Here is a 16651-nt window from a genome sequence, read left to right on the forward strand (position 1 = left end):
GTAATACCTGTTTTATTCTATACTTTTATAATTATATCATTTGTTGTAAACGCTGAATCATCTTGTTATAAAATATTTCCATTTGCTGCTCGGTTTCACTTCCACTCCCTAGGGAGTTCCTCTGGCGTCTCAATGACTCTGTGTTGTCTAAGAAAGATTTGATAAATAGACTTAAAGACAGTGTCAGAGAATACTTTGCAGACAAGATGGGCTCTGTGTCCTCCCCTTTAATATTATGGGAAGCACATAAGGCTATGATAAGAGGCTTCATGATTGGCATGGTAAGTGAGATTAAGCGTCAAAGGAACCTCAAAATTGACGAACTCTTTTCCAAACTGGAGAAAGCAGAACAGAAGTGAAAACAAACTCATGCATATACAGGTTGATTAGAGACCGGTCCCGCCCAGAGTTGGACCTGTTACTTACAGATAAAGTAGAACAACTGCAGTGGCGGAGGCAGACGTATTATTATAATGCCAACAAACCTCTGACTATTGGTTACATGCCAAAGATTAGATGAAGAAGAGTTTGTCGCAATCAAAAAGTGGGTGCACTCATTTCAACATTACATGCCAAAGAGAAGAAGAGTTTGTTGTGATCAAGAAGCAGGTGCACTCCTGCCAATGTTACATGCCAAAAGGAAGAAGACAAAAAGTTGGTCATGATCAAGAAGCAGGTGTGCTCTAGCCAAGTGTCAACATTACATGCCAAACAGAAGAAGAAGTTTGTTGCAATTAAGAAGTGCGTGCATTCCAGCCAATGTTACATGCCAAAGAGAAGAAGAAGAATAGTGATCAAGAAGCTGGGGCACTCCTGCCAACATTGCATGCCAAAGAGAAGAAGAAGAGCCTGTCTTGGTCAAGAAATGAGTGTGCTCCTGCCAACCCTACATGCCAAAGAGAAGAAGAATTGTTTGTCTTGATGAAATAGTGGGTGCACTCCTGCCGACGTTACATGTTAAAGAGAAGAAGAAGAGTTAAAAATCGTCAGGTAGTTTGCATCTCTATTAGTAACTACAATCATAATTATGGCAATTACGATGTATCAAAGCTTAGTTGTAATTAGCCATTATGACCAGCAGCAGCTACATAAAATACAATTCTGGGATTCATAAAAAGGTAAATAAAATCAAGAGATGTTTGTATACTATTCCCTCTGTATAAATCATTTGTGAGGCCACATCTGCAGAATAGTATACAGCTTTGAGCACTACACTATACGAGGGACATTGATGTTCTTGAACATGTTCAAAGATTGGCAGCTATATAATCAGAGGGATGGAATTGAAAGTCCCCTATTATCAAACAAGGCTGGACAATCTGAGCTGATTTTTTAATTTTTCAAATAATTTTAAGTACCGTATTTTTCGGAATATAAGACGCACTTTTTCTTCCCCAAAACTGGGGGGAAAAAGTGGGTGCGTCTTATATTCCAAAGGTACGGTATTTTCGCCCCATAACATACTTACCGGATCCTGCCACCGCGATCCTAGCCTCCTTCGTCTGTCCGCCGTCATCCAATGTCGCAGCAGCCGTCATCAGAGGGTCCAGCAATCCCATCCAGTATCCCCGACTGATCCCCGCTCTTTAAGTGTCCAAGTCGCTGGCTCCTCTTCACTGCAGTCATGCTTGTATGCAGGCTCGCGGTGATTACGCGCTGCCGGGGCCGCCTTCCTCCATAGTTACGGCGTCCTCTTCTTAGATACAGTGCCCCCTTCTGTGTGACGAGCGGCGCATGTGCGCCGGGGTCACGCATGACGTCAGGCGCACGTGCGCCGCTCGTCACGCAGAACGGGGCACTGTATCTAAGAAGAGGACGCTGTAACTATGGAGGAAGGCGGCCCCGGCAGCGCGTAATCACCGCGTGATCACCCCGGGGCTGCATACAAGCATGACTGCAGCGAAGAGGATCCGGCAACCTGGACACTTAAAGAGCGGGGATACTGGATGGGATTGCTGGACCCTCTGATGACACCTAATGGGACCCTCAGATGATGGCGGCTGCGACTCTCGGGTGATGACAGGCAGATGGAGGAGGGGAGGATCGCGGCGACAGGATCAGGTGAGATGCAGCAGGGGTGTAGTGTAGTGTTGTTTGGGTTGGCTGAAGGGGTTACTTAGTGAAGTGTAGTGTAGTTTGGGTTGGCTGCAGATGTTAGTGAGGGAAGTGTAGTATACTGTAGTGTAGTGTAGTGTAGTTGTAGTAGGGGTTAGTGAAGTAATGTGTAGTTGATGGGGGCAGCAGGGGTGAAGTGAAGTGTAGTGTAGCAGGTGTTAGTATAGATGGGCAGTGTAGCTTAGATAAAGACAGTTTTGGGGGAGTTAGAGGTCCATAAGAAGCCCCTGCACCATAGACGCACCTAGGTTTAGTTTTTTTTTTTTTCCTGATTTTTGCCCTCTAAATCTAGGTGCGTCTTATATGCCGGAGCGTCTTATATTCCGAAAAATACGGTAATTTTTTAGCCTAGAAAAAAAAATGACTAAGGCTAGATTCACAGTGGGAAGTTGCAGTTTGATGCGACATTAAAATCACAACGCAAACTTACCATGCAATGCGCCCAAAAATTTGCAACGCAGCATTACCATCACATACAGCAGATACAGTCGAAAATACAGGCAATGAAAAGTATGCTTCCAAGTCATTATTGAGCATGTGCAAACAGTCTAACGCAGCTAATAATGTGTATAACGCACTGCATGCAGTACTTTCAATTAACGTGCAGCGTTAGACACCAACGCAACGTGTGCACTGATTGTGTGCACTGAACGTGTGCATTGATTTTTCATTGCAGTGCGTTATTCTGCGTTAAATTTTGTTTTAACGTGCGACTTTAACGTACCACTGTGAACTTAGCCTGAAAGGTGACCTGATTCATTTGTATAAATACATAATTGGACAATACAAAAGTTTGGTAAATGAGTTTTTGTCCCTAGGTTTGTAAAAAGGATAAGGGGACATGGTCTGCATATGGAGGAAAAAGTTTCTGTCATCTATTTAGAAAGAGGTTTTTTGCAGTAAGAGTAATTGAATATGGAATATCTTCACAGAGGAAGTAGAAATGACAGATTCTATATCTGTATTTAAAGATGGCGTGAATGCTTTAATTGCATCCATGGCATCCATGGCTATAATTTCTAGGTAATTCCCAGCAGTGTTGATCCAGGGATTTTATTTGATTGCCACCTGAGTCACAAAGGATTTTTCTTTTTTTACAGCTAATTGAACCAAGTCTTGTAAGAGTTTTTTTTGCCTCTGGATCCAGTGGAATAACTGGGAGGGTACAGTACAGTGCTGAGCTCAGAGTTCACATAATCAATTTTGCATTGAAACTGGCAATTACAATACAACATTTCACTATTAAACGTTATTACATGGTGGAAGGTTCATTGTATTAATTGCACTTTCATGCACATTTTACATGTTAATATATAACTTGCATTCTTGCCTGCAATGTATTAGGCTTTTTGTGTGTATTTATTATGATATTTTATCCTTAAAGGTTGTGAAATGGTAGTAAGTTATTTAGACTGCCCAAAATTTCAGTCAATAATATTGTTATTGTTACCCAGCTGGCATGCCGAGACCGTGTTGTATTTACATAAACACCACATAGATGTTATACAGTATATGTTTTGTGGGTAATTTGCTGCCTTAAGGTCCGTAAAATGTAGTGTTTTCAAATATAATTTTCGAATACCAGTAGTAAATACTCCTGTCCTGTATGTAATGCATAGCCATTTTGTTCATCAATTGTAAGGATGCTTTGGATTCAAAGCTTCCCATAGTGCAATAAGTAATGAGTCCACATCAGGGGTTTGAGACACTAAAGCAAAGTGAATCTGGTTTAGTTGTACATCCCTGCAGAATACAATTGAGGTATTGTGATGCATTTCAAGCATTTTATTTTTTATTAAACGTGTTTGAGTTCTTAATTCATGTTGTTTCTCCATTTGCGGGTGTAAGTTCCTTTGTAAAATTTTATGAATTGTTGGGATTACATTGGGTTTATTAAAAGCTTTCTGGTGTTTATAAGTAGAAGTAAGACTGAGAATCTTGTTTCTGTGGGGAGTCTGTCACCTTCCAGGAGAAGTAGAACTAATTGAGAAATTAATAAGTAAGGGCCATATGAAAGTTTGTTTATGTAGTTTGAAAGTTCTTTGCAGAGGTTTGCTATTTTGGGGCATTTCTATAGAATGTGCAAGAGGTCTCCTAGGGTCTATTTTATGCAATGGCGTATTAGTGTGTCCTAATACAATTTGCCAGGGTATCAGGATGCAATTTATGTAGTGTATTATAGTTGCAAATGCAATTTAGTTCAACAACAATGACAGTACTTACAGTGCAGATGTAATGGGAATACTAGGTGAGATTAATCAACAATAATTTATTAGTGACGTCCATATAAATGAGAAGTGCAGACATAATAGAAGGTAATTTACATGCTGACATGTATGGAATATAATCTAATTATTTTTGTAATTCAAGAGTAGAGGAACTCTGCAATATAGACCTTTGTGTTTTGGGGGGAGGGGCGAATAATGTTAAGTAAATAAAAAAAAGTTGAAGTTATATTTTATAATATGGGTGCAAAAGTAATTTTATAAATTTGTTTTCAGATAATATTCTACGAAGATAGGAACTTCCAGGGCCGATCCCACGAATGTCGTAATGACAGCTCAGAGCTAAACTCATACTTCAGTCGCTGCAATTCCATCCGTGTTGAAAATGGAAACTGGATGATTTATGAAAAGCCCAATTACTCTGGACAACAGTATTTTGTAAAGAGGGGAGAATATCCTGATTGTCAGCATTGGTTTGGTTTGAGTGACTCCATCAGATCCTGTCGTTTAATTCCACAGGTAAAAGAAATATGAATATAGCATGCAATTTACAGTGACTAAAAACCCTATTTCCAGACATGAAAAGATGGAAATTTCTGCTGCAAAGGCCACAAAAATCTATCTCCCAATCTCTAATTACTGTATTTTATACGTAAGTTGTAACTGTAAGCATTTTTTGACACCAAAAACATCTTTCACTACATATAGTAAAGTAATAGAGAAGTTTGTTTGCTTTTAAAACAAATTTGTTCCACAGAATAGGGAAATCATCTAGCAACAACAGTGGGCTAAACAGCCTTCCAAAAAATACATGTTGGATCCATAAGCGACATATGTTGTACACACATTTCAAAGGTAAATGGTCGTCAGCCATAGTGGTTGTTATCAGACATTTTAGCAGACTTTAGACCTTCCATAGTCAGGTGCATTGTGTACTATACTCAGTTGTTCAGAAATTTTAATTTCCAAGAAGGAGTTGGAAATCCAAAACTCAACCTTAGTGATGAGAACAGATTTTGGGAAAAATCGTAATTAGTGTTGTCTGTAATTGTAACAATTCATAATTTTTTGTACATTTTCATGTAATTTTGTGCCGACTTAAGCAGTTAATAACAAAGCCCCCATACATGCTATTGCCACCAAAATTGCTACATATAGTAATGTGAATAGTGGGTACAAGTCAAAAAAATACTCATATTTCTGTGTTTAAAAACCATTTTTCTTTGCATTTTTAAAATCGATTTTCTCAAAAACTACAAGGTCTTTTAGAAAAAATGTTTTGACTTGTACCCACTATTCCCCTTAACATCTGTAGCAATTTTGGCGACAACCGCATGTATCCTCACACAGACTGAAAAAAGGATTGTAAGTCTGTCTCAAAGCACTCATAAAAAATGAGCTAGCATTAACCACTTTTCTTCCTGCTGGACGAGTACCTACATCCCTGAAAACTTCACTTTAGCTCCCAGGAATGTATATACTCGTTTCTTCCTGTTTATGAGCAGTGCGCAACCTCGGCGTCACACGGCAGTGCACAAATTGGTGAATGGGAACATGTGTTCCTAAAGCCAAAGTTTCTAATACTGATTGATCAGTGCTACTGCTACAGTGATCAGTAATTGTAAACAAAACAAAACGGTCACTTCCTGCTAGCTTAGAATACTGTGATTCAACATTCTGACTATGTAGGGGCATCTAGTGTACAAAAAAATTATTAAATTAAAAAAATATCCCAAAATAAATTTCCTATACTTATAATATGCTATTAACGCCTTCTTCCTCCCCCTCCCCCGCCACACATAACACACTTGTAAAAAAGAAAAAGTGTCAAAGTCAATACATAACTTGTTACCTTAGGTACTTAGCTTTTTAAAGCTATGCCTAGCACAAACGTTCCTACAGATAAGCAATCGACTGCACCAAATCTAAATTCAACTACAATGCAGATGAATACCATTACTTACCGGCACCAAATGCATATTCACGTACCGTAGCCTAAAACTTACTGCTAACTTTGTTTCATTATCAGTGTCGCCAAATGTATGTTCGTCTGCTTTAGTCACTCATGATAAAATGTACAATCTGAAGGTATATTCAGTGAAAACTACATAACATAACCCACTTGTTATTCTATGGTTTAAGCAAGTGTCATTAGGGAGTCCTCACCATCAGTGTAAGGCTTAGCATTAGGAAGGCTATTGTTAGGAGCTGCAGTAGGATAGGGATATGGGGAGGTTAGATTAGTGGTTGGGGTGCAACTTTTTTGTGTAGCAGACTTTCAGCCAAAAGTATGTCACTGGGTATGTATTGTATAGAGGCTAGATAGTATAATATTGGCAATAAAATATTACTATAGTATTACTATCAGCATCAGCTCAGGCCAAATGCAGTTGCTATATACAAAACATACTTACAGTACATGCAGTTGTGTCTACTTCCCATCATAGGGAGCAGGGCCCAGATTTACAGCTCAGCAGCCTGTAGGCACAGAAAGTCTGGTGCCCTAAACGCTGCCCCTCAGAACAGGACACACCCCCAAGCCACACCAATTTTTATTAAACAAATCCTGACTGTGACCTGTAATAATCAAATATTTAGTCCCTGTGTGTGACTACCTGACAGCCTTAGTGCTGGTCCTTATCACCTTCGGAAAGTATACAGCCGATAGCAGACTTTCTCACAGAACTTGATCGCCAGAGCAGTTAAGAGAATCTTTATTGTATCCAACCGGGATACTCGGTATAATCTTGGTTACAAACTTATATTGAAAAACATACGAAGCAAAGCAAACATCAGTAGGTAATAATACAGATATTGAAAGCTGATTAATATGAGCGCGCTAGCTCCAGACCTGGACGGATATACCTTATAAATGGAAAAACCTCCAGACCCACAAGTGTTCACTAACCACACGCCCCCGAAGGTGGGATATGGGCGAGTTCCAGATGTCACCCCTATTAAACGCTTGCTATTGGCCTATAGAACTCTGTGATTGACATCCAGAACTCTGTGATTGACATCCGTCTAGTGCGCAAGCGCGAAGCCGATGCCCTGTACCCTAAATACTCAGAAACTGGTGTTTAGAAGCACCAGGCATTGTTTGGCCTTGTATGGCCCTGGGCATCCCAGGCTCAGACAGTCAGTCTGCACGTCCCATAGATAATGCTGCGTTCTGACCTTTTACTATTCCCTGTAATGTTCTCTCTTCTATTCCACTCTCTGCCTGGCCTTCTAGAATCTGTATAGCAAGAGAACTCTGCACATAATCTTTGACTGAAACACAGGTTCACTTTGGCTATAATAAGGGCCATACCTTGCAAGACCCTCTAAGAATCTTACAGTCCCCCCTAAAGACTTATATGCAGAATTCTCCTATCAGATTTCCTACATCATCCTCTGTTTTAATCCCTCGCTCAGCCAATCCATATTGGTCTCCACGACTTTTCCCTTTTTAGGTTCCACCTCTCCATGATCACACACAGTCCCTTGTCTAGGTGGCCACACCCTGGGAGAGAGCTACACCTCTGAGCTCTACTGGGGAGGCCCTAATATGTAGCACCTCCACTCAGATGCATCCATGTCACAAACGTATCACGTGAAACTCGCCGTTAAAGGGAATGCTGGAAACAGATACCTTCTAATGGACTTCTCATATGGCATGTCTGAGCCTAAAACTTTTCATATTATAACATACTATAACTTATCTCTAAAATATTGACTTATAAGATATGTCTAACACTAACTTACCCATATTGCCTAATCTCAAACACAAAATCACTTGTGTAATCAAGCATAATTATAATACCCCTCCTAATGATCAGTGGGTGCTTATCTTAACAAATTAAAACAAAAATGTGGGCTGATTTTATGACCTGGACTCCCATGGAGTATTATCTCTCAAGATGGGCACCCCCTGGGGAGCTTTGCTTTAACACTTTGAGGAATAACATAGTTAAACCTCGACACTAGATCCATCTGGGATTTTTGCTCACACAGTAAGTTCCCCCTTGTGAGATTCACTTGGTGTGACCACTTATATCCATAAATGTGTCTGTAGACTTCATGTTAAAAAGCAAAAGTAAACTTTTTCTTGCGGCCCCCAGGAATCTTGGTCTGCCCTCCGGTAACAGTTGTCACTCTTCTTGTATCATAATACCAGTAATAGTAATGAGAATAGTAGTAATAATAATAATCATAATAGTAACGATAATAGTCATCATAGTAATGATAATAGTCCTCATAGTAATGATCATAGTCAGAATAGGAGTAATAATAATCAGAATAGGAATGATAATAGTCCCAGATGGTACATCCTGGAAAAGAGAAAGCATTAGCACTTTGGGTTACGTTTTGCCCATCAGTCTTTCAGTCTTTTTCTCGGTCTCGGAAATCCTGCTCCTTTCCATGTCCGGATTGACATCTGGAAACTTTCGTTTGTACGGATAAAATCTCGCTAGCCATCTCAGTTGCCATCTATTCATCTTCCTTGCATACATGTTGTCCGATCACCTGAAATCGACATAGGAACATATCATTCCTTATTATTGGTTGTGCCTGACCCTTCTGGAGTCGGGCCTTTCCCTTTATACACTTTACATTGATCAATATGCACAATGATTGGTTTCTGTGGAGTTCGTTTGAACTTTTTCTTGCTTTTTGGTGGATTGAATGACAAATCCCTCTCCACTACCAAAGTGGTGTCACTTACTTTCTTTATGATTTTGTAAGGACCTTCAAAATTTGCTTCCTACGGACCTGTCTTTCTGAAAGTTTTCACCATCACCCACCCCCCTTGGACATACTTTTCAGATGCGCTATCTGCAGTATGTACAGGCTCTGGGCGACACATGTTTGTGGCTGCAAACTGCAAAGTCCTTTGCAGTTGTGCTTGCAAAGCTCTTAACCATTTTTCATGACTAATGGCCTGTTTTTGCATCTCTGAAAGAAAAGGTTCGTTCGGGAAGACAAGATGCATTTTCCTCCCTGTCATCAGTTCATGTGGTGACACTTTTGTGGCCGCTGCAGGTGTGGCTCGATACGCCATCATTACAGCTGGAAGGTGGGTAACCCAGTCTTTGCCATAGGTCAGGATCATCCTTTTTAAGCCTGTCTTAAGAGTACGGTTCATACAATCCACTATCCCAGAGGACTGGGGTCTGTACGGTATGTGGAACTTTTGGTCTATCCCCAAAAGGGCACAAAGTGTTTTCATCACCTGACCAACGAAACTTAAGTCTTGAACTGACTCAATACATTTGGGCAACCCCCACCTACTGAAAACATGTTCCCATAAGGCTTTAGCTGTACACAGGGCTGTGGCAGACTTGAGAGGTATGACCTCCACGTATTTTGTGAAAATGTCGACTATTACCAACGCAAATCGCAATCCCCCTCTGGCTACAGGGAGTGGGCCTATGAAATCAATCTGTAGGGTCTCCCAGGGACCTCCCACCACAGGAACCCTCTGTAAAGCAGGTTTTTCCCCTTTTGGCTTGGGATTGATCTGGGCACATATGAGACATCCTTGTACACACTCCTCACATGTCTGTTTAAGGGTACGGCTGTAGTATTTGTTTTTCATCACTTCTACTAGCCGTGCTATCCCTATGTGTCCCAAAAGATCGTGGTTGAATCTCACTAATTCCTTCTCTAAATGTTGTGGCATATATGGCACTATCCCTTCTGGCCTTTGTTTACACAGAACACCATTGATCACAACCAGCTCTGCCGGAAGTTTGGTCTGTTCCACAATCTGAACAATGTTTTGATCTTTCCTTTTTTCTTGGAGGAAACAGGGTGCCGGTTCCGGAACCTGCTGCTTCACCTTGGAAAGTTTGCTGATCGAAGGCATTTCCTCTGAATAGAGAAAATCTCCCTCCACCGCTGCCTTTTTTGCCAGTGTGTCTACCTTTGCATTTGCCAAGAGAATGTCATCATTCCCTGGAGGAAGGTGTGCTTTCACTTTAACTAAAGACACCCGTTCAGGGCTCCGCATGCCAGTCTGAAAGAGTTGCATGAGGATCTCTGAATGCTGAATGGGTTTGCCTGTCGCATCCACCATTCCTCTTTTAGCCCAAATGGGAAGGTAGTCACACAGGGAACATACCACATATGCACTGTCACTGTAAATGGTAATTCTCACCTCTGTGTTTTGGATTACCCATTGGACGGCTTCCAATTCGGCTCTCTGTGCCGAAAAACCTGGTGGGAGCTGGAAAAGGTATGTTTGATCAGTCTGTGGGATAAAAACTGCAAAACCTGTCCAGTATTGACCTTCTTGCCAATACCTGGCCCCATCCACAAAAAATTTTTCCGCTCCTTCAACGTGGACACGGCCGTATGGACTGGTCAATTCCTTTTCCACCTCCTGGACACAATCATGTTCTGTTCCCTCATACTAAATCAGTTGAGGAAGTACATATTTTGCACTGTGTACTATGGTAATGTTCTTCTCACTAAGAGGGACAATCCACTGTGTCAACCTCTGTGCTGATACCCCCCTGACCTGCCCTTGCTGCAAAATCATTCTCAGGGGTGTATGTGGTGTCTGCACCTCGATTGGAGAAAAGCCTACAATGTGCTCTGTAGCAATTATTGCCCAATGTAGAGCTACCACTTGTTTTACACATTCTGGCATCCCCTTTTCCACAGGTGACAAGACTCTGGAGAAATAACCTAGGATTCTAGGCCCATTTGGATGTTTTTGCAACAGCACGGCCGAGATGGCCTGTTCTGAAGCAAACACCTGTATGGCAAATGGCAAGTCTCGGTGCACTGTGCACAGAGCTGGCGCTTGTGCCAAACCTTGTTTCAGCCCTTCCCATGCTGTCTGACACTCGTCAGTCCATGGGAGGCTTTTGGATGCTTCTTCCTGATCCCTCAGCAGTTCATATAAGGTTTTTGCTTTTTCTGCAAACCCTTCTATGAATTCTCTGCTGAAATTGACCAATCCCAGGAATTTCCTGAGCCCTGTCACTGTTGTGGGTCTTGGGAGTGCCAGAACTGCTGCTACCCTTTTTTGTATCAGTTTCCTGCCCGTCCCAGAGATTTGAACTCCCAGATACGTTACCTCATCCTTCAGGATCTGTGCTTTCCCTGGATTCAGCTTTAGGCCTGAATCCTGGAGAGCTTGAAACACCATGTCCAGTATCTCTTTATGCTGATCTACAGTAACACTTTGGACAAAAAGATCATCAACATAAAAAAGCAATGCATCTCCCAGGTTCAGGGGTTCTAAAACATGTGCCAGCGCCTGATGAAAAAGAGAGGGACTGCTGTGCAATCCCATAGGCAAGGCCATGAAGGTATATTGCTGACCCCGGAAGGAGAAGGCAAACCTGTACTGGGAATCTTTATGCAATGGTATGCTGAAAAAACCTTGACATATATCCAAGCAACTGAACACACAGCATTTTGCATCAACTCTGGCTAAAATGTCTGGCATTGAAGCCACAATTGTGGTCACAGGCGGCGTTACCTTGTTCACCGCCCTCAAATCCACACATAGTCTCCATTGATTTGTTTCTCGTTTCAAGATTGGCCAAATCGGGCTATTGGATACCGAATTACATGGCCTGATAATCTGCTTGTCTAGGAACTCTTGAATGATTTTACTCACTGGTTCCTCAGATTCTGGGGGAAGGCGGTACTGCCGAATGGATGGGGGGTCTGGACCAGAAATCCTGACCACCACATTCATCCTCCCAATGTCTGTTTTGCTCTTTGCCCATAACTTTGGATATTTTTCCAGATACGGGCGAAGGTTTGGATCAAATTGTTCAGACCAGCCTTCCTCCAGATCCTCTCTTGACACCTTGAAAACATCTTGCCAACCCTCTTGATTGACACATTTGATGCTCTGATCAGGTACCCCAGTACTCCACACGACCTGATTTGGCATATCAATCAGCCACCCCTGTTTTCGGATTGCATCCGACCCCAGAAGTGTCCCCTTGATGTCCGTTTTCCACAGTGGAACAACCATAGTGAATCCGCCCAGTTTTACCCGTGCTTGCGGAATCAATCTGGCTTTGCTTTGGTATCCATTGAAACTAATCAGATTAGTAGTTTCTGTGGAACCCTTCTCTTTTAGTGGCAGCCCGGTGGTTGATACTGATGCACCTGTGTCTAACAAAATTTTTTCCTCAAACCCCTCCACTGCCCCTTTAAGATAAGGCCGTCCATCCCGCCCTATTACAATGGGTGCAACGAAGGACAAAGCAGTGGGGGGCGTACACCGTCAATCGGAGGCTGTGTCTGCATCCTCACTGCTTTGCTCGTTAAGGTACATTGCCGCTATCAGCTTCATGGCCTCAGTGTATGGAGACTTCCTTCTCTGTCCTACCTCTAAAACCAGAGGCTCTTTTCCTTGCTCTCTTGTCTGATAAGAGCTAGAGGATTCAGGAGAATTCTCCACTTTCTGTCCTTTGACAAAGTTACGTTTTGGTTTAATCTGCTGCACAAACCCATTTTCCTTTGCCGCAGCCTGATCATCTGCGTCTCCTTTCTCTGCTTTGCTCGGGCACTCCCTAGCTAGGTGTCCTTTATTATGGCACCTGTAGCATTGTATACCAGCCCTGCGTGCCTGGAATGAAGACAGATCACCCTCAGCCCCCCCTCCTCCTCCCCGAGTGGAGGAAGGTTGCTGAGCTTTCACTTTCTGTTTGTCATTGGTAGCTGGGCCCCCCCTGGTGGCCATTGCATGAATCTTCTTCTTTTCCATGCTTGGGCCTCCATCGTACAATTGGGCTGTTCTGAGAACTTTCACTGCCCCTGCCATTGTACCAGATTGTGCGGCTAAGCTCACCAAAGTACGATCCAAATGTTTCAAACATTGCAAAAATTCTATAACCATTAACTCTTCCTCTCCTGGAGACATCTGCTTGTTCTCCTGGCGGGTAACCATCCGCCAGGCTTTTTCAAAAACTGCTGAGGCCTCCTCCAGGCTGTCATCCTTTGAGAACCTGAAGGATTCCAGAGCACTTGGACCTACAAGTGGAGCCCCTGTGACTGCTTCCACAAGCAGCTTTGTTCGCTCACTTTCATTGGGATACAAACCACTTGGATACCGTGCTCTGTTCAGACCACTGTATTCCAGCTGAGTCCCTACGTTGTATGGAACCCAGAGAGACATTGCCAGGCATGCCTGCTCATCCCCCCATTTGTAGCGTTTAGCCCACACTTCAAAAATCTGAGAATTTTGAAATGCACTCAAATTGGGGTTATATGGTGTTATGGTTTTAACCATCTTCCCCAAACGTTCTGCATTGATGGGGGAATACAGGGGTGCCATTGGGTGCCCCCAGGGTGCCGGAGGTCGCACTGGAAACTCTGGATTCTGCACTGGAGGAGCTCTCGGTTTTGGAGGCTTATTAGGAGCTCTAGGGATCCCGGATGGCTGCCCAGGTGGTGGTAAACTTTGGGCAGATCGAGGTCTATCAGGTGCTATGGGGACCCCGGGTGTTTGGAAATTAATTGCCGACTCATCACCACCAAAGTATCCTGTTAAACTTTGTGGAGTGAGGTCGGGGAGTGGGATTCCCCCCTCCCTTGGGGCATGCATTCCCGCATCTTCCTCCTCTGCTCCCATACCTTGCTGCCCCCCACGCCTCCCCCCCTGCTATCTCTTGGAATCGCGGTGGGACTGTGTGGCTGCGGGCCCATTTCTGCCTCCTCACTGTATGAGAGCTCGTCTTCCTCCCCTCCGTCTGCCCCCCAGAGCTGTTCCTTAATGGGGACCCCTCCTGTCACTGTACCTCCCAGTGCATTTCTAAACTGCTGAATCTGCCTTTTGAAATCCAGACATCTATCACACCCCTCTGCTCCCCTTATGTCCGGAATTTCCCTGCAGTTGTACACAGCTTCTCTCACAAATGCATCAAAAGTTTGGACTGCGTTAGCCAGCAATCTAACTTTTTCCACATATCGAGCCCCGAGCGTGGTACAGCTTTCTCTGCCCTCTAAAGTCACAGAACTCTTATTGCCTAAGAAATGCAAGGCCTCCATGTTTTGTAAACACCTCGTACTAAACAAGCAGATGTCTCCAGGAGAGGAAGAGTTAATGGTTATAGAATTTTTGCGATGTTTGAAACATTTGGATCGTACTTTGGTGAGCTTAGCCGCACAATCTGGTACAATGGCAGGGGCAGTGAAAGTTCTCAGAACAGCCCAATTGTACGATGGAGGCCCAAGCATGGAAAAGAAGAAGATCCATGCAATGGCCACCAGGGGGGGCCCAGCTACCAATGACAAACAGAAAGTGAAAGCTCAGCAACCTTCCTCCACTCGGAGAGGAGGAGGGGGGGCTGAGGGGGATCTGTCTTCATTCCAGGCACGCAGGGCTGGTATACAATGCTACAGGTGCCATAATAAAGGACACCTAGCTAGGGAGTGCCCGAGCCTATAGAGTACAAAGTGGTGCACAAAAGATAGGCCCAGATGTCTGTCATGAATGCAAGTATACAGGCAAATGTTGGCTAGCCTGTCCCAGTGTGTCTCTTACTCTATTAATGCTGTGTGTGTCCTCTCTAGCTTTATTGAAGCCTATATCTAGGTAGGAGATCTTTACTCATACAGTGGCAAATACAGGCAACACATCATGAGGCCGGAGAAGGCACGCACAGCATTGATGGAGCAAGAGGCTCTCAGGGACCGACCAGCATCTCCCTGTAAATTTGCACGCATGACAGGTAGCAGGGCTGGTCTTTTTATACCACCACCATGTATAAAACCTGCTTGCGACACAGACAAGACCCCCCCCCCCCATAAAGCCTAGCTCCTGTGGCCCCCAGGGCACTTCTCCCAAGCAGCCCCTGGCACTGGCATAGACAATACCCTGTTCCCAGGCAGACTGTGGCCTGGACAGTAACCAATTTACCACTTTCACTGCTTTTCCCTACCCCCAATATCTTACTACAAACCTTCTACAGCACACTGTACCCCAACCACTCTAAGATACTATACACGTTGAAATGCTAGCAGGTTATCTTTATGCCTGAGTATATCACGCACACCTCAGCAGACCCCCACCCCAGCTAGAAAAAATTGTGTTCTGTTTTCTATTTTTAATAGAGAAAACAGAATGCAATTTTGCCGGCAGAGGGTGGGGCTGCGCAATGGAAACCGCTGGCCACGCTGCTTTAGTAGGTTTTCGGGGAGGAAATGGAAAGAGCCGGGAGGTAAAGATGACTTTTAAGATGCTGACATTGTTAAATAAAGATATTATTTCAGGCTGCGTAGCCTCATTTGCCACTATGATACATCTTGTGCTGCAACCTCCCCCTCCACCAAATACACAAACTGACTGATAGCACTGTGACATAATAACCTGGCAGCAGTAGACTTGCCTTGGCCTCCCTGTCTCGTCCAGTCCTCCTCTGCTCTGTTGTGCAGTGCCACCTCATTGATTTGGGGCAGGCAGCCAGAAATCAGGATCCCCATGCGCCACTTGCTCAGTTTGAGTTCCCGGCTGCATCACTGCTGTCAGTATCTAAAGGCTCCAGCAGGGGCAGATTTTTAAGCTTCAACCCGAGAAGGGATGATGATGGGAGGCACAGGAGAAAACTCTCATACCCTGCACATAATCGGAGCAACGGACAGGACACTTGCATGCTACAGACTGCTGTGGGCGGGGCGTATAACTAGGCAGCCACAGCCGCCGCACAGCACTAGCCATGTACCCAGCCAGCCCTGATCGATTGAAGAGGAGGCAACTGAGTGAAAACTATCCCCCCCCCCCTTCCTGCTGCCAGTCCACTGCATATCTGTATCGGCTGGAGGCGATGCTGAGCTAAATCTGGCCCTGATAAGGAGGTTGATTTAGGGCAAGTTTTTTTTTCTTATCATAATATACCATTCAATTTCACATTTACAAAACATACATTTTTCTTACTATTACAAATGCATTGTATTAGGAATCTTTATGTTTACCTCTCCATTTTTTCCCTATTTTATTCATTAGACTCTATTCAAATCTCATATAAACACCTTTTTATTTGAGCAGCCATAAACAAAAACAAGATGTAGGAATACTATTTCTTCCCCTTCTTACCACCGCCACCTCCCTTCTCTTTGTGTGCTCCAAGAAAACCAATCCTGCCCTTCCAAGAGCCGTTTTTTCTCCTTAATTTACGTATTTTACAAGTGTCTTCATAATACTCAAGTTTATTTTTACTGTATGTTAAATGTCACCAGTCTCCAAACAGATATTTTATTTCAGGTTATTTAATCATCTGCATGAAAACATTATTCAATTAAGCAAATTTAAGAGGCAGACTAGTAGGGTTTGAATGCGGATATTGTGTAAGTATGTT

At 43.4% G+C, this 16651-nt stretch overlaps 1 protein-coding gene across 1 annotated transcript in view; it reads left to right on the plus strand.

The window, feature by feature from the left end:
- Positions 1-16651, plus strand: part of LOC137524748 (gamma-crystallin 2-like) — a 47906-nt gene that overhangs the window by 13906 nt on the left and 17349 nt on the right. The window contains exon 2 of the mRNA XM_068244962.1: positions 4617-4859. Coding sequence (XP_068101063.1) covers positions 4617-4859 — 243 coding nt within the window. The remainder of the gene's footprint in view (positions 1-4616; positions 4860-16651) is intronic.

This window comes from Hyperolius riggenbachi, chromosome 7 (genome assembly GCF_040937935.1).
Source record: "Hyperolius riggenbachi isolate aHypRig1 chromosome 7, aHypRig1.pri, whole genome shotgun sequence".
Classification (NCBI taxonomy): domain Eukaryota; kingdom Metazoa; phylum Chordata; class Amphibia; order Anura; family Hyperoliidae; genus Hyperolius; species Hyperolius riggenbachi.